Raw genomic sequence first — 25,567 nt, forward strand, 5'->3', positions numbered from 1 at the left:
AAATTCCATGTACCTGTGGGAGAGTTTATATTGGTACTACCAAAAGAAGCGTAAATACGAGACTGAAAGAGCATAAAAGTCTTTGTCGACTTGGAAAAATAGAAAAATCAGCTGTAGCGGAACATGCTCTTCAACCAGGAAACCACCAAGTGAAGTTTTCGGATACCGAAGTTTTAACTACAACGTTAAATTACTATCCACGCCTATACAGAGAAGCTATTGAAATTTATAAACATCACGATAATTTTAATAGGAAAGAGGAGGCTATGAAACTCAGCGATATATGGACAGTCGCTCTACAAAATTGCTAACAATTTTTATCTTGACAAGGTGGTAATCGATAGTCAACCTTATCTTTGCTATGGATTATCACTGCTCATCACGTGTCACCTGAACCGCGCCCCCTTTCTCACAATACATAAGTCGCTCTCAGACACCCGACCAGTCAGTCGGCAAGACTCAGCGGAGCAGCGCCTCTGAGGAAGTCCAGCGCAGTCCTGGACGAAACGTAAGGAGCAGAAAAAGTTCTTGGACCACGACCTCACATCCCGGAAAGTATATCAACAGCCATATTCGTTAGACTTGTGTCTCATGTGATTCTGTTGGGTGTACGACAGTGGAATGGCTGTCCATGTACTGTGCTGTCATGAATGTGTTTTATGATGAGAGAACGTAGGGGGTGAAATAACCGTGTTTACTATCCCTATTCGGTAGACGGGTCAGGCTCACCATCAACAGTGTCACATAGCTATCTTGACCGCACGAGACATCTCAGAGTGGTTTGGCATCTAATCCAGGAAATTGCCGCAGAATCTGATAGTCAGGAACTCTACGCCAACACATATAAACCCCTCGCAGGCCATATAGTCACTGTGGAAATTCCTTTCACCATCAGCGCTCGAAAAGCCCTCCTTTGATGCGAGAGCTACCGCTCAGCCCTGTGCTAGCGACTTCGTCTGCGGAGGTTCAAATGGTTCAAATGGCTCAGAGCACTATGGGACTTAACATCTGAGGTCATCAGTCCCCTAGAACGTAGAACTACTTTATTATGGAAGTTTTTGGGAACTTAAGCATCAGTCTATGTTTGGATCCAACACCAAAACCTCCAGATATCAGACACTCAGATCGGTACCAAACGTTGTGCGTCGATAGAGTATCAACCAAAACAATGATTTAGTTCGTGCTACGTGTTGTCGTCCAGAAGAACCATAGACGGTAATCAAAAGTTACACAAGAACCACGGAGTACAGTAAAAGTATAACTGTGTGCGGTGGCCCTGCAGATCTCTGGCAGAGGAGTTGGCGGAGCATGAATTCGTGGTTTTAAAGGTCCTGCGTTCAAACCACACTACACACAATTTTTTTAACTATTTACGCATAAAACTGTTACATGGGAGAACATTTTCCTGACATGTAAAAGGACTTTTCGGAGCTTGTAGCAATGTTCTTTTGCAGTCTGCTTTCGTTTCGTTAGCTGAAAGTGTCAAACTTATAGGAACATTTGTATAGATAGGTGTGTACTCTGTCGCACAGGTGCGACAGAGCAGACTCCACTAGTGATGAAGCAGCTAGTTCATTTATAATTTCACAGAATAAACATAAATAATCGGAACAGTAGGATAAAAAACAATTGATTCACACGTGCGGAAGTGTTAATAGTCCCATACAACACTTTCACGTATAATACAGTAAAAAATAATTGTCATCATTGGGGCATGAACCCAGGGTCTTTGCTACGATGATCTAACGCTACAGTAACTTCCCCACGGAACCTATACCTATTAGGTACTCACAGTTATGCCTTTCGTGTGTTTCGTAGGTCTGGTGTTACTCTTAATTAACGTTTACGCCCTTCCTCCTGGACGACAGCACACAGTACATACTAAATCGGTGTTTTCGTTGATACTCTGTCTATATCCAACATTTGGTACTGGTCTGAGTGTCGGACAGCTGGAGGTTTAGATGTAAGTGGCTCGTGTGGTAGATCTCCTGGAACGGTAGCTGTGTGGTCAGCGCGACGGAAAATCGTACCTAACGGCCCGGGTTCGATTCCCGGCTGGGTCGTTGATTTTCTCCGCTCAGGTAATGGCTGCTGTGTTGTCCTTATCACCGTCATTTCATCCCCATCGATACGCAAGTTGCCGAAGTGTCGTCAACTCGAAAGACTTGCACGAGGCGAACGGCCTACCCGACGGGAGACCCTAGCCACACACGTAATCTCCTAGAATAATGAGGTGCATGGAATGAGAGCCAGTGCCAATATTTAAAAAAAGTTGTGGATTTTTAGTTGCGGCTAACAGGCAGTTGGACTTGAATCCCCCCTCCCTTCTCCCCAAAGCACTCTATTTTTGTGGAATAACTTCCGCTCATGCTCTCTGATCCACTGTAAAATGCGCGCTGAGTGGGTAAGACTGAAGGAGAACCATTCGAGACCAGTCAGTTGGTGGAAGTGTGATGAGGAAACACGAAAGCGCCGAGTCAGCGAGGAACACGATGGCAACTTGTGAGACGGATGAACAACGAAAGGTGTGCGGACAAGAGGGGTGAGACGCCTAAGGCGACGGAATAAATGAAGGGGTTGTTACGGGAATAGGGTGGAGGGGGCTGCAACCCCTGGCGCGCCGGCATCGTCGGGTAACGCGACGCGGGCGCCAAAATCTTTCCGCCCCCGCAGGCCGTGAACGCATTGCGGAGGTGCGGCAGCGGGTCCGGGGTTGCCGCCTAAACGAGATTCCGCCCCCCGCCTGCGGCCCCTCGCGCTGCTAGCGAGCTGACATCGGAAACCGCCTCCGAAGTATCCGGCGAGAATCTTGAGCGAGGAGTGCTTTCAGCAGCACGCCGGGGGGCGGAGCGGAGGCAGAGTGAGGCGTAACCCGAGACGGCCGCCGCTCGCTTCTTAGGGAACGCCGGGGCCCGCGTGTTTGCGTCGCAGGCGGCGGAGTGCCTGTCCTGGCGTATCCACAACCGCCAAGTCTGCCGACTTTGCTGTGGAGATCCGTATGAAAGAAAATACGCTAATCGGCTAAAGCTTTGAAGGGAACGTGCTGATAAAGAAGCATGGAACGTCGTAAGCCTGAACTTTTTTCATTTGTTGCAATTTCAGTTCCTCATGAGCTGGCAGCAGTGATATGGTCGCTCATCAGTGTACAGGCTTTAAAACATAAAAGTGGTATAAAAATATTGAGAGGTGATAAACGATGCACAGTGATGTGAACTCGGTGGGGTTGACTTTGTATGGTGAGCTGTTTGGAGATGATGAGTTGCTGAGGAATGTTAATGATATCGGTTCTTCTTTGCTGACCACCTCAAGGTAACAGGTTGATAGGACAAAATTCCGATGGAGAGTGGACAAAGGATGAGAATAAGTAGTTGACATTGGAGCCCCAGGTATGGAAGAAAAGTTAGGAGATGTAATTTGTGAGGCTTGTGGAGATGGGGTCTGTGGGGTGTTGGTGGTGGTGAGGATATTTCTACCTACGTTGCATATATATATGATACAAGGAACTGACAGCCAGAGTGGCTTGATGGAGGATTCGTGGAGGCTCAATTTGATGGCGCTAATGAAACGGATAATGCCTTCAGTGGTGGGAGGAGAACGTAGTGAGTTGCTTGTGTAGTCTCAGCATGATCGGCGAACAATGGTATATCTCAAAGACACTGCCTATAAGAAGCAATAGGATGACAGCAATTATGGTAAGACTTAACAAAATAACGTGTGTGGTGCTATAAGGAGATGTCGAGGGAAATAACTGCAGAAGAAATGTCGAAACATATGAATCAAATAATGAAGAACGTTGAGTGCAAGAGCAAATCAGAAGATAAGACATTGGCTCAGAGAAGAAGTCGTGGCGGGCCTCATCACACCAGGCGGAATAGCGATCACATAAATACATAATGATTTAAAAAAAGCACTTCATCGTCTCACAATCTGGTGACTGTATACTGCAGACGTAGTTGCTCTTCTGCGAAAGTCTTATGTTACTGACGCAGAGGAGATGTCCTGATAACAGTTGCACAGCTGCTGGTACGATGAAAGGTGAACATCCTTGACCAGTCGTGGTCGCCAGAGCGTAACAGTACCATGGTGGTACCATGGCGGACCGTTCGAATTACTAGGAGCGGAACAATCTTTACTCGCCGTTATTTGGCCGACACAGTGAGTGTGAAACTTCTGAACACTGGATTTTGAGCCAAGGTTACAAACTAAATTCTAAATCTTTCCGCAGTGACTCGTTTTGCGAGACCATAAGACGCTATTGATGTTGAACCGTCCATCTGGTGAGGATGTTAATTTTGGCAACACGAAACGAGTAGTTTACCTGCTTTCTTTCCATTCTCACTGGTAAGTTAATATAAATCCTCAATGAAGACAGACACAGACTTGGCACTTCGCAACGGGCGTGATAAAAGCAACACAGAAACCAATTCCGATAGGACGTGGACCAACGCGGTAGTGCGGGATTCAACCAGTATCTGTCATTAACACTTATTTCCTTATTCTGGAACTGACAATTTTAATGTTAGAGTGTCAAAGAGAGCAGTAGGCTCACGTAAGAATACTTTTATGGCTAGTATTGGTATGACTGGGAAGCTGCCAGCGCTGTGTAACAAACGTTCACAAATCGAAGTTCACTGACGAAGCGGAGGCATACTTCTCGTACTATGTTAAAACTCACAAGAGAATATGATGAAGATGATAAACTCAAGGAACCAATCGAAATTTTAAAATGAGTTGTAATCTGAAAACTAAGAAAGTTTATGCAGTTGTGCTAAATTTCGTTGTTCTTGCGTCACTGATAGTGACCTAGTAGACTTCCCAAATTAGAAGAGTGCAATAAGTCATTAAATATTACATTTTTAACTGGAATTCATTATCACTAATCATTTATGTAAGGATTCACGCATTTCTCCTTAACGAAAAGTCAGTTGTTGCGATTACATTCAACAATGAAAACACTCATAGATATTGTACTGTTCAGTAATCTCGTTCAGTTCTTATACCGCTTTCACATTCTCTGTATGCAACGAGAAACAAGTATACAAACCCTCTCTGTAAAGCAGGTACCAAATACACGTAGCAAAAAAATAGCGAGCCTCAGGCGCCAACCGGATGTCAAGACATCTCTTGAATAAATATGGAGCTTTGGTGTTTGGCTACAATTGCATCAAAGTCAAGCGAATTATTACCTGTTCATGTTTCAGAAACGTCTACCGATTTCTCCTTGTACATTGATACCAAGTAAAACTATAGATCTCTAAATATTAAAAAAATAATTTTGTACATAACATTGCACTATGCCGACAAACAATATATTACACCTGGAATCGGAATGATGGAGTTGGAGGAATGTCCGATATGGAACGAGCTAATGAAATGTGTGGCGACACTACACACACACACACACACAAAGAGGTCAGTCTGACCGTCTACACACCTTGTTATCACAGGAACAATGACATACACAACTATTCACACATCTCCGATAAAATTCACTTCATTCGCATATGTAATTAATAACACTCACATCAAACAAATGTATCGTCTACATGTCATAAATATTTAAATAAATAATAGCTTATTATTTTCTTTGGTAACAAATTATCTGACTGTACGAAAAAGCCTAGTACAGTTTTAAAGAAATAATCGTCGACTTGCACTGAAAATTTCGCCGAAATCACGGTCTCCTAGACCCAGTTCTCAAGGTAGAGCTATCAGCTTTCGGAGCTACTTGAGTCATTTCATAAATCTAAATTTCTGTACCATCGATGGTAGACTTTGGTAAATAATGTTTTATTAACACATTACTTTGGTTTAGCAACAGTATCCGAAATACTTTGATATGTTTCAACAGCAAAACGGAATGATTCTGGAACAAAATAACATTCTGGAATTTTTGTCGAATTTGAAAGATTATTTTACTCAGACAGGATAGGTAAGGCTAAATGACTGCTGCGGCAGGTAATGCAGTAATGAGAGTCACTAACAACACATAAACGATTATGTTTATATAGTAGGGATGACACATACAGCTGTATTTGCAGGTCTTATTTCATTCGCAATCGATTTAGGTGTTACATTACATCATCTCCAGATGCGTCTATTATACCAGGCGATTGTGAGAATACATGCTAATCAGCATTATACATCTCACAGAAGGTACTGTGATGATTACCCGGTATACATACCATCACCTAGTGTCAGAGATGAGCCTCGAGATGGAATAAACTAACACTGACATCAATTGCAAATAAAATAAGACGTATAAACAAAGCTAGATGTATCATCAGCACTGCTTACAGATGTTGTAACAGGTCTTTCCATGACTTGTCGGAAGGTCGGTGTACGGAGATTGGGTAATTAACGATTATTTTATTTCGTTAAACCGGCCTCGAACGAATATACATTTACATCTCACGTTATCTTTCAGCAACAAAATGTGTAGTGCTTTACTTTCCGTAATTTATCGCATTACCACTGAAGTACGAGACTCCAAAATGTCCCTGCATGCACTAAAACCGCTACAAATTTCGAACAGCTTCTATAATTCCCAGAAGGTGGTAAGCGGACCAGAAACCGGTTTTGCGAAATAAAAGTACCGTTAATGAGAGATCCATGTTGTCATTTCTGCATTACCTGCACTTTGAAAGATTCAGACGGTTATAACAGTTCAGCGGAGTTGCCGAAGGGAAATTAGAAAGACTTTAGTGGAAACGTGAGTTTTGAAGCTCATCGTTAGAAGTCCGCCCCTCTTGAAATATACACGTCCCAGAATCTGTTTTGCTCCACAATTAAACAAGGTACACACTTCACTGTAGCTTCCGTATTCAGAAGAGAGAGTGTCGTCATTGTTCGTCCACAGCGGTCGTGGCAACGTTAACATTTTGTACGTGAAGAAGCGCCAGCGTACGTTCTCCAGAAATGCCAGAAACACTGAGGTCCATTACAGAGGTAACAGAATACAAAGTTTCTATCGTCCACAGTGCTTCTGAGACGACTCGAGGAGACATAGGTATGGGACGAGTTCCTTCGTACTTCCTTCGAGTCTCTTCCGAGCACGTTCTGCCTTCTGATGGCGTCCGCGGAAGTGGAGCAGCCGCGGCCTCTGCTGGAGTCGGCACAGTGTCTGTCGTCGATCCAGGCGATTGTCGGCGTGAGTGATGCGCACGTCGACAAACCCGACAGTCTCTGCTGCTGTACTGAGAGGTGCACACCTCTCGGATCCGGCACCCCCCTTCGCTGCGAGTAGGAAGGCGGCGAGCTGGATTCTGGAATCTTCTACTGGCGCGGCGGCACCGGATGGTGTCCCGGCGGGGGCGAAAAGGCGGGGGCAGCGGAGGCGGCGGAGGCGGCGGTGGCGGAGGCGGCGGCGGCGGAGGGCGCGGCACCGCCGCAGAGCGGCCACTACGCCACCGGCCTCAGCTCCGTGTGCTGCGTCTCCTTGTGGCGGCGGAGGTCCACCTTGCGCTGGAAGGCGCGCCCGCACAGGTCGCAGGCGAACGGCTTGAAACCCGTGTGCTTGCGGCTGTGGGTGATGAGGTTCGAGGACTGACTGAACGCCTTGCCGCACACTTGGCACTTGTGCGGCTTCTCCCCTGCAAAACACAGAACAGGACGGGGTGGTGACAACTGGAGTCAGGCAACAGCGCACTGCGACATCTGAGGCAGGTGCATGTCTGGATGTAAACAAACAGTGCAGCACGCGAAGCACAAAATGTACAGGGTTATTCATAGGTAGTTGCAGGGTTTCAGGACACGACAGATAAGCAATTCATTGAAGCGCACCTTCCCAGGGGAGTCATGTCAGCGACTCCAACGAGGTGCATTCACATACTGACATTTACCGTACCATAAAATGCGCCCATATTGCAGAGCTGTTCCGTCCACTTATATGTGTCATTTACCTGTATGTTCTGCTGTTTCCGATCGGTCTTCTTCTAAAACCCTATGTACAAGTTGACAATTATTGAACTATATGAAATAAAATCGTCTTAACTTCTGAACAGTCTGCGTTAGGACGTTCAAAATGCACGGTTGGCTTCGGGACATGATGGGAATTAGTATACGCGTGAAACTTCCTGGCAGATTAAAACTGTTTGCCGGACCGAAACTCAAACTCGGGACCTTTGCCTTTAGCGGGCAAGTGCTCTACCGACTGAGCTACTCAAGCACGACTCACGTCCCGTTCTCACAGCTTTACTTCTGCCAGTACCTCGTCTCCTACCTTCCAAACTTTACAGAAGCTCTCCTGCGAACAGTTTTAATCTGCCAGGAAGTTTCATATCAGCGCACACTCCGATGCAGAGTGAAAATCGCATTCTGAAAACATCCCCCAGGCTGTGGCTAAGCCATGTCTCCGCAATATCATTTCTTTCAGGAGTGCTAGTTCTGCAAGGTTCGCAGAAGAGCTTCTGTAAAGTTTGGAAGGTAGGACGCGAGGTACTGGCAGAAATAAAGTTGTGAGGACGGGGCGTGAGTCGCGGTTGGGTAGCTCAGCTCAGTTGGTAGAGCACTTGCCCGCGAAAGGCAAAGGTCCCGATTTCGAGTCTCGGTCCGGCACACAATTCCGCTGCAGAGTGAAAATCTCATTCCAGTATGCGCATGGTTTGGCTTAGCCCACTTTCATTTGTATGGGTTCGTCAATAAGCAATTAACTGGCGCACTTGGGAGACTGATGATCTGTAGTTCGCGATCGAGAAGTCTCTTCATCTTCAACGGGTGACTGTGTGGTGTGCAGTGTCCAGTCACGGAATAATCAGTGCCATATTCCTTGATGGCACGGTAACTACCGAACAGTATGCGAAGGTTTTGGATGATGATTTTATCCCCAATATCCAAAGTGGGCTAATTTCGACAAGATTCGGTCTTTGCAAGGCGAAGCTCGACCTCACAGAAAAAGGAGAGAGTTTGATATCCTGGAGAAGCGCTTTGGTAACAGCATTCTGGCTCTGGGGTACCCAGCGGCTAGAGGCATAGGTCTCGATTGCCCGCCATATTCTCCGGATCTGAACACATGCGACTCCTTTTTGTGGGGCTACATTAAAGACAAGGTGTACAGCCGTAACTCCAAAACCACTGTCGGGCTGAAAACAGCCACTGAGGAGGTCTTCGACAGCATCGATGTTCCGACACTTCAGCAGGCTACACAGAATTTCGCTATTCCTCTGCGTTACGTCATCGCTATTGATGCCAGGTATTTCGAACGTATCGTAACCCAAAATCGAATATCTGTAATTACGTTTACATGTTGAATACAGTGTGTGCACTCCGTAGTTTGTATCTAATTTACGTTTTCTTCATATAGTTTAATAATTGTCACCCTGTATGTATCGTCTCCGTCAATGTCCTACTGTTTTCGTCGGTCATTTTCTGAAACCCCGGAGATAGCTACGAATAATGCTGTATACAACGCAGGACAGTAATGGCTGCGTAAAGTGGAAGACCTAAAGGGGAGAGATAGGTAGTTGAAAAACAAGCTTGAACATTAGAGATGCGTAGCTTTTACAAATAGCAAATTTTTTCGATTGGAATGTTATTAAAAGTATTTATTCCCAATCGCCAATATCCGCGATTACTTCATGCTGAAATGACAGCTCGCTACGAAGTACATCAATGCATAATAGTTCTTTTTATGTCGTCACTGCCCTAGTGTCAAGCATGGTTTTACTTTTCGTAACCATGATAAGACAGCATTTTTCATTTATATCAAAGGACACAGCACTTCATGAAATAATTCCTATCGAAATGCCGCCAGTAATGAGGATAATATGCAGCGAGAGCCATGTTATTAATGTGTATGGGGCGGGGGGGGGGGGGGGGGGTAGGTTGGGGACGTGCTAGGCTAGTCCGTGCACTTACAGTGATCACTGTGTCTCGATGGCTTTGTGGTTATTCATGGTACAGGAACAGAACCGATAACGAAATCTACGCTCACTCAACGAGAAGACGCCTTCGGTCGCGTTGGGCGCCGCAGGACCCGCTACTCAAGGTTCTCTAAAAAATATTAATTATGTTTCATTTTCATGGCTCCCCTGCGGTTTCCTTCCTTTTATCCTTCCTCGTCCTGTGGTAGCTCTAGGTTAGTCGTACTGGGAGTAGGATTATGTAGGGTCCAGCGCCTTAAGTGGTGGTTTGTTTCTTTTTACTTAGGACAAAAGTTACGGTGACAATTTTGCCTCCTTTTTTTAATCCCTTTTCTAGTCTCCAGGGGAAGGAAAAAAGTGGTCGATGCATCTGCCTATGAAGCAGGAGACCTGCACACATTTTCAACTTAATCCATCGATTTGAATCAATGCCCTCTCGCAAGCAGTGTCTGTAATTTCTTTGCATCTTAGTTCGTAACGGCTGCTGGATCAAAATGATGTCTGCTCTGTAGGACACGTCCGAAAGAACATACACCACGTGTATACCAACTAGCTTAGCGTCCGCTACTTTTCTCGCGCAGACTATATCACCTGCAGAGATTTTATTTTGTTTTAATTTAATCGAATGTTTATATTGTTCAAAAGTTAGAACACCTTAGTCTTTCACTCTAATTAAGGCCGTATAAGCATGGTCTTTTCTGTATGTACTTCTGACCAGAAAGAGATTTTGGTACCTGGAGTCCAAAGTTTTTGTTAATCATCCCTTACGTGTTTTGTGGAGGTACTCATATTTTCATAGTAACTATCATCCCTTAACAAACATTTCTCTGTATCTAACTGAGAAGTGAAATACCAATTTTCATAAATTTGGCTTTAAAACTTTTTAATGCAACGAAATATTTTGCTAAAATTTTCATCCCCTATTGCACTGCCTTCGCGTTGAATTTCCAGAAACAGTGGAACGCGTATTTTTTAAATTCTAACCGAGTAATCAAATAACAATTGTCATCTATGTAGCCTTAAAAATCCTTTATTAGTAATTTAGGAACTGTTTATTTTTTAAAAAACAATCACCCACTAATTTACCCCGTTGTTGGTTGAAATTCCAAAAATGCTGAAACACGTATTTTCTTATTTTCTGGCTGAGAAACGAAATACCTGTTTTCGGATTTCCAGCTTCAAAATTCCGTTAATGGCGACAAGCTTTCAAAAAGCCTTTCGCCCCCTATTTCATTCACCCTCTTAAAGATTTAATTTCCAAAAATAGTGAAACATGGTTTTTTTTCATTTCCAACCGAGAAGCCAAACACCAATTTTCAAAGATTTAGCTTTAAAAATGCTTTGGCAATGAAATATTTTCATAAAATATTTGAAGCTCTTCTCGATCAATAAACGTGACAATTTCTCATTAGAAACTTCTGAGTTTTGCGGTCATCGAACAGAAAGAGTATTGGTGACATAAATAACCATGTAAGTCTAGCGAAAAAAGCAAAAAGGCAACTCATATCTGTCCTGAGCTATAGCAGTGTGTCAAAAAAGTCGAAACAAAACAAATATTAAAGTACTGTTGAAAGTATTCTTAGACAAGGTATCAACACCTGGCACTGAAGTTTTCGAGCACAAGTGTGGCATTTCTAGAATTGAATATGAGAAGAATGAAATATTTTCATAAAATATTTGAAGCTCTTCTCGATCAATAAACGTGACAATTTCTCTTTAGAAACTTCTGAGTTTTGCGGTCATCGAACAGAAAGAGTATTGGTGACATAAATAACAAAGTAAGTCTAGCGAAAAAAGCAAAAAGGCAACTCATATCTGTCCTGAGCTATAGCAGTGTGTCAAAAAAGTCGAAACAAAACAAATATTAAAGTACTGTTGAAAGTATTCTTAGACAAGGTATCAACACCTGGCACTGACGTTTTCGAGCACAAGTGTGGCATTTCTAGAATTGAATATGAGAAGAATGAAATATTTTCATAAAATGTTTGAAGCTCTTCTCGATCAATAAACGTGACAATTTCTCATTAGAAACTTCTGAGTTTTGCGGTCATCGAACAGAAAGAGTATTGGTGACATAAATAACAAAGTAAGTCTAGCGAAAAAAGCAAAAAGGCAACTCATATCTGTCCTGAGCTATAGCAGTGTGTCAAAAAAGACGAAACAAAACAAATATTAAAGTACTGTTGAAAGTATTCTTAGACAAGGTATCAACACCTGGCACTGAAGTTTTCGAGCACAAGTGTGGCATTTCTAGAATTGAATATGAGAAGAATAGAATAGCAAGAGAGATGATGGCTGTTTAAGAAGAAAACTGACACAATAGAAACAATACATCAGGTTACCCTCCAGTAGGAACGTTAGTGCACTCAGCGACTGTGATGTGATTTATAATTTACGGAGCGTAGTAATCGGGTTTTATTTGGCTAATCCGGATTTCGGCTAGTGCCTAGAAATTATCAATGCACTATTTACTAGACTCAATGCATTTCAGTTCCCTGTTGTTCGATTGTTCCCTGTCGTTCGGACGCTAGACCAAATAAAACCCGCAAAAAAAAAAAAAAAAAACGACGACCGATTGCTGCTATAAATTACAAAAGACGTCCACCTCCGTAACGCAGCGGTAGCGTTACCGCCTACCACGCAAGGGGGGCCGGATTCGATTTCCGGCAAGGGGCTGGGTGTTGTGAGTCCTTAATCATCAACGACACGCAAGTCGCCGAAGCGGCGTCAACTAAAAAGACTTCCAATACGGTGGCCGAACCCTGAAGGGAACATCCCGGCCAATAAATGCCATACGATCATTTCATTTTCATTATAAAAGAAACAATACAGCTGTTGTGGCTCGGCCATCTAGAAATGGTGGGTGATGACAGGTGGTAAAAACGAAATTGAAACTGGACTCCACAAGAATGAAAGAAGAGAGGATGTGGAAGGTAGGTCTCCATGTCACAACGGCAGTTATAGGCTTCCATGAATGAGACTGACTGCGTAGGGAGGGGACGAAAATGGGAGGAGAAAAATGGTGTCGGTCGTAAATAACACTTGCGATATGATAAGGACTGATATATATTGCAACTTGATTGTAACGACTGTCGAGGCAACGTTATGCACACTAGGAATGTTGGCATTTTTAAAAAAATATCGGAAATCCGATATATCGATTTTTAAAAAATATCACTGTAGGCCATCGATATACTGTGAAAATCACCGATGGATCGAAATGTCGACTGAAAAAACAACGATGTACTGTCCTATAAAAATATCGTCTGCACATTGTAAATGAACCGCCGGTTTTAGAGCTGTATATTGAAGTATTGATTTATTATTATATATTCTGTGCACCAACAAGTGTGTATCCTGCTTATTCCCCTTACAGCAAGAACTGAAAGGAAAACGATGCACGTTTACGGATGGTAATAACCACTTTTCTAGCAGTGGTAACTGCATGCAAGCGCCACAATAAAAGGTGTCCGACGGGTCCGTCCTTCAGTTTCGCCACATATCCGATTTGTCCAAAACACTACATGTCGGCTTCTATGTTTTTTCAGTTCTGTAAAGGCCAGCAACCTAGCAGTTGTAGTATCAAAACTACGTGGTTAAGTTAAACGTTGCACTTTCTGTTTGAAGCGCCAAGCGCCGATGAAATTAGCATTTCCCCTCATAGGTCTCCGCCCACCACAAAGACCAGTCCTTTCAATTATATTTGTCATTTAGATGGCGATGTGAAGGAAAAGCTCTCTAGTTTCGTTAAAAATTGTTTTGGCGATATAAATGGCTTTTTAAAGCAATTGGTGTGCTAATTCTTCACATCGAAGATCCTGTTATTCCACTCACACAGCACCTACCAGTTCAATCGGACTTCCTTTGTGCCACCTGTACTTACTTCACAGTCAAAGAAAAACACTGGAAGTCATGAAAGCTCAAAATGTAATAAGACTGCTTTACACAGTAGATGTAAAATTATGTTCTTCTACAATTTCAGAAGAACAATTTCTAATAATTATTGCGAACAAGATATAAAAATATCGTCAGCCGATATTGCCATTTCGATATCGATATATCGACATATCCGTGGAAACGTATCGTTTATCAGCATCTTATGGAAAAGTATCGACATATCGATATTCTGTCCGCAGGCCTAGACATTTTGTGGCAACAATGCTTGGGAACGAAGTGTAGGTGCTCTCACCCACTGCTAAGCTGTAGCTGACAATTACGTTGTCAGTGACAAGAGGAACATGTAGCGATACCTTGGTTGTGGATAGGTGGCCAGAGAGCTGCAGATAGAACTGGTAGAGTACGGAGTCTTTTCTTATACCACAGTATCTTGCAATACCGAGGGCGTCTGCAACTTCTCCCGCTGAGAATGACACTGCAGAGACACGCACGCGTGAAGAAGTGAGCGCGAGATGAAGGTCGCAGCGCACGCAGTACGCATGCCGAGTCGTTGCTAGGCAACCGCCAGTGTTTGTGGGCGGGACGGACGTTGCCACCAATCACGGCACGCCGTGGGCCGCGCCGCGGAAGCCTGGGGACAGGCGAGCTGTGGGAAACTGCGCGAGGCAAATGAAGGCTAAGTCCCGTCCTCCGTGTTTACAAACACCTCCACGTTTCTGTGACGGAGGCATAATTACACGTTAGTTCACTAGGTACACTGACTACTCTACTTCACGTTACCTGAACACGTAGGGGCGGATCAAGAGGAATTCGCGATACTAACCGTAGCCGTTGACCAGCGACCTAATGCTAAGGGCTCCTCTGACGTCACTCAGTGGTCCGTATTTTGAATATCATTTCTTCATAGCGTTATTTGTTGTCATATTTCCGTTACTTTCGAGATAATTTGTATGTTTAATGTTTGCCGTGTACGTAAAACAACAAAAATAGTCTCTACTGTTTCGGAGGGAATTTTTAATGTTTACACTAATGGAGTTATCAGTCTTTTTTTAATACTTATTTCTTCAATTCGTAGTAGGCCTGCATATTTATATGCAATCGCTTATCGCATTCTCCACTTGAGCTATATAGCTAAACTGTATTTTAGATACTAGCTTCGATTTATTTACTATAAATATTAATTTTCAGTTCGCACTCTGTAGCGATGTCTTCATTGCTGTTTTAGCGACGTTTTTACGATACTCGCTTCGGTATCTTTCGCACAAATAGTTTACTTTTATTCAAACGATTTTCGATTTATTACTGATACACGCATTCATCGATATTGCTTTATAGCCGAAGTGTATTTTCCGATAGTAATCGATTTACGAGAAATAATTTTTTTTAGTTCGTACTGTCGCCGCTATGCCCATTACAGCCTTACAACTTGTTTTTGCGATTCTCGATTAGTTTTCTTTCAAAGGACTGTTTCTCTTCTTCGTATATGATTATCACACCAATGGTTATTTGAACTTTTTTCCCGATGCAGTCAGTGCCCGTAATCGAGATTGTATTTGTTGTTCACGTTACAAAATGTCGCTAAGGTTCAAATGGCTCTGAGCACTATGGGACTTAACTTCTGAGGTCATCAGTCCCCTAGAACTTAGAGCTACTTAAACCTAACTAACCTAAGGACATCACACACATCCATGCCTGCGGCAGGATTCGAACCTGCAACCGTAGCGGTCTCGCGGTTCCAGACTGTAGCGCCTAGAACCGCATGGCCACTCCGGCCGGCGACTCTAATATCCCAATTAGCTGTTTACATGTAGCTGACCCGGGGTAGAGGGTCAGGTGTGGCTGAAAGCGGCTCGCAGCCGTCAGCATCAACATAGCCAAGTATTTTGTGATCCTAGAAGATAATAATAAACTTTGTCCACGCTATCGTTCATACATTGTACTCCTTCCCATAATTGTGTGAATGTGTGGAGGTGGAAGGACATCACACACATCCATGCCCGAGAGAGGATTCGAACCTACGACCGCAGCGTACAGAATATGGAAAGAGAGAAAAGCTATCGTTCATACATTGTACTCCTTCCCATAATTGTGTGAATGTGTGGAGGTGGAAGGACATCACACACATCCATGCCCGAGAGAGGATTCCAACCTACGACCGCAGCGTACAGAATATGGAAAGAGAGAAAATCGAAGAAGACGAAAGCAATGAAAACCAGCAGATATGAGGACAAAAGTGTTAGCATCATTGCCAGAGCGATATAAACATTTCCGTCCAGCACGGGGTCCGTTCCCATTGAGAAGCAAACGCTTACGAGAAACTCAACATCAGGATTGATGGTCACAAAACAGATGAAGTTAAGGAATTGTGCTTCGTAGACAGCAAAATAATCAATGACGGAAGGAGCAAACAGGACATCAAAAGCAGACTAGCACTGGTGAAAATGGAGTTTCTGGCCAAGAGAAGTCTACTAGTATCAAAGGCCTTAATTTGAGGAAGAAATTTCTGAGAATGTCCGTTTGGAGCACAACATTGTATGCTAATGGAACTTCAACTGTGGGAAAACCGAAACAGAAGAGAATCGAACCATTTGGGGCGTGGTGCTACAGACGAAAATTAGGTGGACTGATAAGGTAAGGAATGAGGAGGTTCTGCGCAGAATCGGAGAGGAAAGGAAGATGTGGGAAACAAGGATAACGAGAAGGGACAGGATGATAGGACACCTGTTAAGACATCAGGGAATGACTTCCACGGTACTAGAGGGCCCTGCAGAATGCAAAAACTGTAGAGGAAGACAGAGCAGAGACTAGAATACCTCCAGCAAATAACTGAGGACGTAGTTTGCAAGTGCTACTCTGAAGTGAAGAAGTTAGCACAGGAAAGTAATTCGTGGCGGGTTGCGATGACAGAAGACAGGTGACTCTTAAAAAAATAATAATAAAATCACTTGACAATGGAAGAAGAGCACTCGGCCGAAAGTGTGTGGAGATTTAACCAGATAATGAAGTTGGAACCTCGAAAAAATATTATTTGTTAGGTCACGGTGTGCGTGAAATGCAAAATTTTCTTTTGACAAAAATAATTTCAAGTAAAATCTCGTTTCTTTGTTCAGAAGTAATCACTTGTGGGAGACTGCGCTCTGGCACTAGGACCCTCAGCTGAGATTAATGCGTGTTTTTGTGGAGTGCTCGATGGACAAGTTCCGCGTCGGCAGAGCTCTCTAGCCGAGGCCCCGAGGAGAGCAGGGAGGCGGCACTGCCGCCCCCGGGCAGAGCCACCTGCGGCGGGGGCGGCTGTTGTGGGAGGGAGGGGGCAGACTGTCCGGAGAGTGTTTCATTTTTACAGCCGTGTCCATAAAGGAGAAGCAGAGCGCAGAGCGCAGAGCGCAGAGTGCGCCCGGAATCTGTGTAGTTTACGGCGGCAGTAAAAGCGGGCAATCTGTGTCCGTCATAAAGACGGCCTGGACCGCGCCGGGCGGGCTCTCAGATTGCTCGCAGCCCCCGCCGGATATCGATCCCGGTCCTCCGGAGCGGCGACCGCCGCCGCTTTCCCCGGGAGACGCCCCCACCCCTCCACCTCTTCACACTCTCCCCTTCCTCCGCCGCCCCCGCATCGCGGACGTCGTTTCCCGACTGGTCCGCCCCCAGCCTCCCTCACACTGATTGCTGCACACTCTTCTGGTTGCTCCTGTTACGCTCTCGTTACTATAGGCAACCCACCTCTTTCTTTATACCTTCTAGAAGCTGTCTTCTCAATGTCTCCAATCAACTTCAACCCTTATACAGCAGTCGTGCCAAATCTTAGCCTTATAACGTAAAGTTCATTCTACTCGAAGCATGCAACTGTAGAATTTCCGTTCCAGCTACACTATTTTCTCAAAAGTTTTTGAACATTGGAGATTTTGAGGAAAAAATGCAAATTGGAACCAGAAATGTTAGATATACTCAAGTCATACCTGGAATAATCTTTTACATGGAGTCAAATTTTACTCTTCTCAAAGTAGCCTAGTTTGGCTTTAATCACTGCTCTGCATATGCGAAGCATTCTTTGTGGCAGCTTCATTAGGGTTTCCTCGGTGATATTCCACCATTCCTTTTGTTGTCTGATCCAGAGGTGATGGACGTCGGTAGTAGAGCTTGATTTAACTGCTCTGTCCAAATGACCCCCAAGGCAGTTCAGTAGGATTACAGTCGGGGGATTGAGGCGGCCGGAGCATATTTTTCAGTTCCTTCTTCCAGTTTCCTAAATTTGCCAAATACGCTTTGCCCAGTTTTGAAGTGTGTTTAGGGTCGTTATATTGTTGTAGGACGAGTCCATTGCGAATCAAACGTCTTCCACATGGCTTTGTATGACACTGTAGAATGCGACGGTAATCCTCTTTCTTCATTGTTCCGTTTGACTGTGCGGGATCACGAGTCTTACCGCTTCCAAAACTTCCCCAGAACATGAGGGAACCTCTTCCGTGCTTTGAAATGGAGACACACATTTGTGTGACGTTCTTTCATCTGACAACCGGCGAACAAACTTGCGCTGCTTTGTGTCAGAGATCACAAATTTGGATTCGTCATTGAAAAGTATCTTTTTCCATTATCTTACTGCCGAACTTCGATGTTGTCTTGCCCAGTGTAGCGCCTTCTGCTCATTAATAGCCGATACTAATGGTTTCTTAGCCCCCACATGCCCGTAGATGTTCACCTCCTAAACACGTCTTTTCACAGTACTTACACTCACCGCCTTTTCTCTATTATGGTTGAGTTCTGCCGCTAAAACTGGCGCTGTTTTGAAGCGAACACGATTACTTGTGACTCTATATATTTTTCATCACTTTTTGATGTTACTTTTGGTCGGTCTATATTCTGGCCAGTGTCCGCATGCCTCTGCAAAGTATAATGGACACATCTCAAGGAAACATGTTCTTGACGCGGTATTTGTCGCATACTAGGACCGGCTGCACGTAAAGACACAATTTCAAATGGTTCAAATGGCTCTGAGCACTATGGGACTTAACTGCTGTGGTCATCAGTCCCCTAGAACTTAGAACTACTTAAACCTAACTAACCTAAGGACATCAGACACATCCATGCTCGAGGCAGGATTCGAACCTGCGACCGTAGCAGTCACACGGTTCCGGACTGCGCGCCTATAACCGCGAGACCACCGAGGCCGGCACACAATTTCAAGCTTTTTTTCTGTTAAAAGCTCCTTTCTTCGTCGCATTATCGGTGTTTTCACTGAGCGCTGTGAAATTCACTCTTTGATATCTCGTGCATAACTACATGCCGCTTTCTTACCTGTAACCATGTTTACAAATTTCTTGACGTTCTATGGACGCTATGTAGTGAGGAAAGATAATGTAACGCCACTAGAAATTAGCGGCCTGCACTGCTTAGAACCTGAACAGCATAACAAAGGAATGTTATGCTTTCAACTATAGTAAGTAGGCTGTTTAGGTTTTTATGTTGGTAACGCCACGTAGCGCTCTGTATGAAAATCACTGACTGTGCTCTGTGCAGTCTGTGGCTGCTTACCATTGTTGGAATATTCGCTATTGTAGTGTTGGGCAGTTAGATGTGAACAGCGCGTAGCGTTGGGCAGTTGGAGGTGAGCCGCCAGCAGTGCTGGATGTGGGGAGAGAAATGGCAGAGTTTTGAGAGCGGACGATACGGACGTGTGTCCGTCAGAAAGAGGAAATTTGCAAGACTGGATATGGTGAAATTATATATATATATATATATATATATATATATATATGATAACTTCTGAACATTATTAAGGTAAATACATTGTTTGTTCTCTATCAAAAAAAATGGTTCAAATGGCTCTGAGCACTATGGGACTCAACTGCTGTGGTCATTAGTCCCCTAGAACTTATAACTACTTAAACCTAACTAACCTAAGGACATCACACACGTCCATGCCCGAGGCAGGATTCGAACCTGCGACCGTAGCAGTCACACGGTTCCGGACTGCGCGCCTAGAACCGCGAGACCACCGCGGCCGGCCTCTATCAAAATCTTTCATTTGTAAACTAAGCCTATCAGTAGTTAGTGCCTTCCGTAGTTAGAATCTTTTATTTAGCTGGCAGTATTGGCGCTTGCTGTATTGCAATAGTAGTAATATTGTGGTCGACTAATGCAAGGCATGCATTAACAGGAAGCGCAAGCTTTGGCCAGTCTCACTGAATGAGACCGGTATCGAGGGTGATCCCTAATGGGGTGGGTGGGGATTATATCGACCACTCGAAAACGGCTTCACTAAATTGTACGGTTGAATCGGCAAGGTGTAACTGCTGTCAGCAATCGCGAGAAGATCTTGGGACCTCATGTGAGGTTGTAGTGAGTTGCTGTAGGTTCGGACTTCGCACTGAATGACAATAATGGTAGATCTCATACAGCACGGATGGTTGATGCTTTTTGGAATAAGAAGAAGTTGAAGGTATGGCGTGGCCTGCTTGCTCTCCCGATTTGAATCCCATAGAGCATGTCTGGGATGCACTAGGGAGACGAATAACATCACGTCAGCACCCACCAATCACTCTCCAAGACTTGCAAGTAACTCTGCAGGAAAAATGAGCGTTATTGCCTCAACATGAGATTGATGACGTCAGTCGGCCGGTGTTGCCGTGCGGTTCTAGGAGCGTCAGTCTGGAACCGCGAGACTGCTATGGCCGCAGGTTCGAATCCTACCTCGGGCATGGATGTGTGTGATGTCCTTAGGTTAGTTAGGTTTAAGTAGTTCTAAGTTCTAGGGGAATGATGAGCTCAGCTGTTAAGTGCCATAGTGCTCAGAGCCATTTGAACCATTTCTTTTTTTAATTACATGACAGCATGCGCCGTCATTGTCAAGGCTGTATTCCTGCCATGGGTGGTCACACTCCATATTGAGCACAGGAATCAGTTGACGGAATGTGTGTGCATATCCGTTAACTTTCGAAAGAATCGAAAAACGTTTTCGTCTACCGTCATGCACTTTACAATTGTTTGCGTTCTGCATTCCATACAGTGTTTCTACTTTACTATCACCTATTTAAACTGTTGTGTAGCAAAATAATCGCAACCTAACCAAATTTCCGTTTGTTGCTTTAATTTTGGACACCAGTGTATAATTCGAACCAGCCGTGCATAAAACCAGCAATTGCAACTTAGCGGAATGAACAGTGACACTGGAGTCACCAAGTTTCTCCTCCGGATGCATAAAATTGCGAAGGGTCACTTAAAGGAAGGTACTTCCGGCGGAAGGAGAGATATTTTTGGCGTCCCCGCTGCTAGGGGACTGGGTGGGAGGGCGCCCGCAAGTTGGAGCCGGCAGCGGTGGACAGTGATACAGCGGCTCGGCTCGTCCAGTCCGGCGCTAGGGAGAGCTGTCAAATCAGGCGGCAACTTTATTTGTCCTGCGGGAGGCGGCCGCTACCCAGTAGCCACTGGCCGGCAGCCGGGAGCGGCAGAGATTACGGCGCGGAGCGCTGCGCAGAATGCTGAGCAGGCGACGCCGACGCTTCATCTCGCGGCCCTTGGGAAGAGTCACCACTCCGCAGCTGAGACCTTGCTGAGCTCAGCGCCGCTTGCGGAAAACGCTTCGCAACTCGCCTGGTGTCACCCACCGCTTTGTACGAACACGTTCAGTTTTCCAAAAGGTGGCTCAGCTTGACAGCATACTCCGCAGGACAAGTTTCTAATGTGGAGTGATCAGTGGGTTGCTGTTTGCTTATTAGGGTTTATCAGTCTTGTCGGTTTATACAGATAGGCAAAATAAGACTGGTCCGGGAAACATTTCACGCACCTTAAGGTAGACAACCTAACTTGCATCCCCTGTACCTGCAGCGGATGAAAAATTTGGGTTGCCTATCTTAAGGGGCAATAGTAAGGTAACGGTAAAAAAAAATTGAAACTTTTTTTTGTTACGGTGTTCGGACGTATATACATTGAGTAATTATTCTCCAAAATATGCTCGAAATGTGAGCGTCTGAAAACGAACGTGCACGGCACTCCTCGTCGCTACAGAACAGGTTGCCACAATACTTTATCGATGCCATCGCCACTATTTATACCGATCTAAGTAAAACTGATTTGCTACATCGTTGTTTGGGCAGTTTCACTCGAAATGTGAACGAAAGTTTCAATAGTCTCATTTGGAGATACGCTCCGAAAATAACATCCAGCCGATGCGAAATTGTCAACATTGCTCCTGACGTGACCGGCAATTACGGACTGCTAATTATTTGCGTCTCACTGTATAAAGCAATGAATCTTGGTTCTGCTCTGCCCCGGATGAATATCGTCGGCGAATGTGGCGGCGACCTGGGAAGAGGCCCCATTATTCCAATATTTTGGAGAGGTACAGTTGTGTTACTCCTGCCGTACTGGTGTATGCAGCCATCGGGCGTAGCTAAAGCTCACGGCTGATAGTGTCTGGCGGTTTAGTGGTGCGTCACGGACATTCTCCGTTTCCATCTCTCACCTCTCATGCGATGCTACTTTTTTAACAGTCCAATGCTCGTCCATACCTGGTAAATGTCACCATCAACTCTATTTGCTATTTTTTTAGTTTTATGATTTTGTAAAACTGTAAGTAAGCTGTTTAGGTTTTTATGTTGGTAACGCCATGTAGTGCTCTATATGAAAACCACTGGCTGTGCTGTATGCAGTCTGTGGCTGGTGGGCATTGTTGAAATAGTCGCTATTGTAGTGTTGGGCAGTTGGATGTCAACAGCGCGTATCGTTGCGCAGTTGGAGGCGAGCCGCCAGCAGTGGTGGATGTGGGGAGAGAGATGGCGGAGTTTTGAGAGCGGATGATCTGGACGTGTGTCCATCAGAGAGAGTAAATACATAATGACTTTTGAACACTATTAAGGTAAATACATTGTTTCTTCTTTATCAAAATCTTTCATTTGCTTACTATGCCTATCAGTAGTTAGTGCTTTCAGTAGTTAAGTAGTTAGAATCTTTTATTTAGCTCGCAGTATTGGCGCTCGCTGTATTTCAGTAGTTCGAGCAATGAAGATTTTTGTGAGGTAAGTGATTCATGAAAGGTATAGGTTATTGTTAGTCAGGGCCATTCTTTTGTAGAGATTTTTGAAAGTCAGATTACGTTGCGCTAAAAATATTGTGTGTCAGTTTAGTGATGATCAGAATAAGTAAAGAGAGAAGTGTCTGAGTACATTCAGTTTTGCTCAGCTCTTTGAAAATCAAATAACGTAAGGGGTTTACCACCACAGTAATTCACTAATTATTCTGAGGGGACGTTTCAAAACTTACAACAAAAAATGTTCAAATAATAAAACTGAATTTGTATCACGTAAAATCACTCAATTTACGACCTGTTACGAAGATTATTCGGAATGTATGGGTCGATCATCGCGAAGTGGAAAATACAGTGAAAATCTGATGAAGCTTTGCACAGAAGCGTTGGGCACTGTGTCTAGTACACCCGTCCATCGCATCATGTCGCTCTTTTCAGTTATGAGCTCACAGTGAGAGCGTAAAGATGGCTATAATTAGCGTCTGCCGACAGGAATAAGGGCCTGGCGAAAGATTTCTCCTGAAGCAAAGCAATCCACATACCATAACTGTCGTGCGGTTCGTTCTACACGACAATTCTCGGCCGCACCCTGCAGGGGAATGAAGATGCTCCTGCAGCGTTTTCGATGGGAAGTCTTCGACCACGCACAATACAGCCCTTAATTGGCTCCCTCCGATTTTCATCTCTGCTCACATGAACCGCTGGCTATAAAAACAATATTTTGACGCAGACAACGAGCTGCAGCCCAGAGTAAAAACTGTCGAAAAGCACTGGTGGCTGTCTTCTATAACTAGGGAATTGAAAAGTTCGTACTACGCTACGACAGATGTCTAAGTCTGAGTGGCGACTGTGTAGAGCAGTAGCCGGAACGTGTAGCTAACCGTTGCTAAAAAAAAAAAAAAACAGTTTGGATTTTCACTGTGGTTTCCATTTCGTGACCTATCGCTCCTTACTTTCCGAATAGCCCTCGTGTATAGCAATAGGCAGCAGGTCTTTACTCGAGAAATAAATAAACATGAACTCTCTGCGTCATGTTGACGTACTTCTATTGCCACTAGGAACCGTAGACTTATTTCCGACAAAACATGTGTGGCACAAACTCGGCTGCCAACTCCGTCCCAGGAAAATTACTAAGTTATGACTAAGCTCTTAATGATAGAACATGGCTGAAATCAGGCGATCGTTCGGGAATAAACGACAGTGGCCACAATAAAAACCACTTGGAAAACGAAATAGTCTTAATAACTTTGTAGCTTTGAAATCCGATGGGAAACAACTAACCGACTTCAACATGTTTTTTTCTTTATTGCTATATAACTCCCATCGCCTCACCTGGACAGGAGTACAAAATACAGCTCTTTTGCCAAAATAAAAATATGAAGAAATACCGAATACATACGATTGGAAAGTGAAAAGTTTACTGGTATTTTAAAAAATCTATTAAAAAGATGTATTTCGACGACATTTATATAAAAACATTGAAATTGTTGATTTTCTTTGTTGTTTAAATTAAAATTGAGGGACTAAAAAGTAAAAACAAGCACATATATTTAATAATATTGCAGAAACTGCAACTTCTTATAAAAAACAGCCCTGCACTTTGTCTAAAAAGCTTAAGGTTCTCTATCGGGGAAAGGGATTTGAGGAGGGAGAAACGTCTACCAGAGGACTGAAGGGCGTGGGTAAAAAATATAGGAGCCGCTGCGTAGGAAGTGTGGAGGTGTAAGTAGGTGCTGGCGCAGGCAGTGGGAAGACAAAAGGTGAAGAGTAACCGTAGGATAGTTGGAAAGAAATTATAATTGGCTTGACGGATAAATTTTGTTGCGGGTTTCATTTAGTGCATTAGTTAACTGGATAGGACGGGTGTAAATGGTGGGGTAGATGTCGTTGTGGAGGAATTACAGGGGATGGACAAAAATATGGAAACACCAGAAACATGATACCATCTCTGATACGGCGTAGCAAAACCCTTGGCATTAAGAACGACTTCATGTCGTGTGAGAATGGATAGATACAGATGCTGTATGGTTTTGAAGACAACTTTATACCAATCATCCTGGAATGATGATGCAAGTGAGTAACGATAACAAACCTTCTCTCCACGGGAGACCACGAAGGCTCAATAATATTGAGCTCTGGTGATGATGATGGCCCAGGGGAAATGCGACAATCCGTCCTCGATCTCACAGAGCCCTACCTAGAAGATGCTATCTGTGTGAACAGGGGCGCTGTCCTCTTGTAACTCAGCATCCATCTTGATGAGGCGAAATGGTCAGATAAGCCTTGGCTGTAATTCGACCTTGCAGAGTAACCATCGGGCCCATGGAATACCACGTTATGGCTACCCAAATCATCAGCGAACCCTCGCCACGTTTCACTCTTGGGACGTAAACTTGTCCAGAAATTGGAAACAGTTATCAACTTGACTAATCTGACAAAATGAATTTCTTCCTCTGCTCCATATTCCAGGTTTTACGGCTTCGGCGCCACGTATTCTATTACGAGCATCTACATTACTGGTGGTTTTGGAAATCCAGCTCACCAAGAAGTTTCCTATTAAGAGAGCTCTTTAAAAAAAAAAAAAAAAAAAAAAAAAAAAAAAAAGTTTCGCGAGTGCTACATTCAATTCTGCAGTGACTTTTGCAACTATCGGTCCTCTTATTTTTCGTCACAATCCTCTTCAGTGACCGTCCATCAGTATTACTCAACACACACTTTCGTTGCGTTGTGACACGGATGATGTTTACCCGCTTTTTCCCTGTATACGGCATAGAAAAACACGAAACTCTTCAGC

General features: G+C 44.1%; 1 protein-coding gene across 1 annotated transcript in view; it reads right to left on the minus strand.

Moving 5' to 3' along the window:
* Positions 1-526: 526 nt before the first annotated feature.
* The window catches only part of LOC126273256 (zinc finger protein Gfi-1-like), a 341,803-nt gene continuing 316,762 nt past the window's right edge, over positions 527-25,567 (minus strand). The window contains exon 8 of the mRNA XM_049976800.1: positions 527-7,592. Coding sequence (XP_049832757.1) covers positions 7,402-7,592 — 191 coding nt within the window. The 3' untranslated portion in view covers positions 527-7,401. The remainder of the gene's footprint in view (positions 7,593-25,567) is intronic.

This window comes from Schistocerca gregaria, chromosome 5 (assembly GCF_023897955.1).
Source record: "Schistocerca gregaria isolate iqSchGreg1 chromosome 5, iqSchGreg1.2, whole genome shotgun sequence".
Taxonomy (NCBI): domain Eukaryota; kingdom Metazoa; phylum Arthropoda; class Insecta; order Orthoptera; family Acrididae; genus Schistocerca; species Schistocerca gregaria.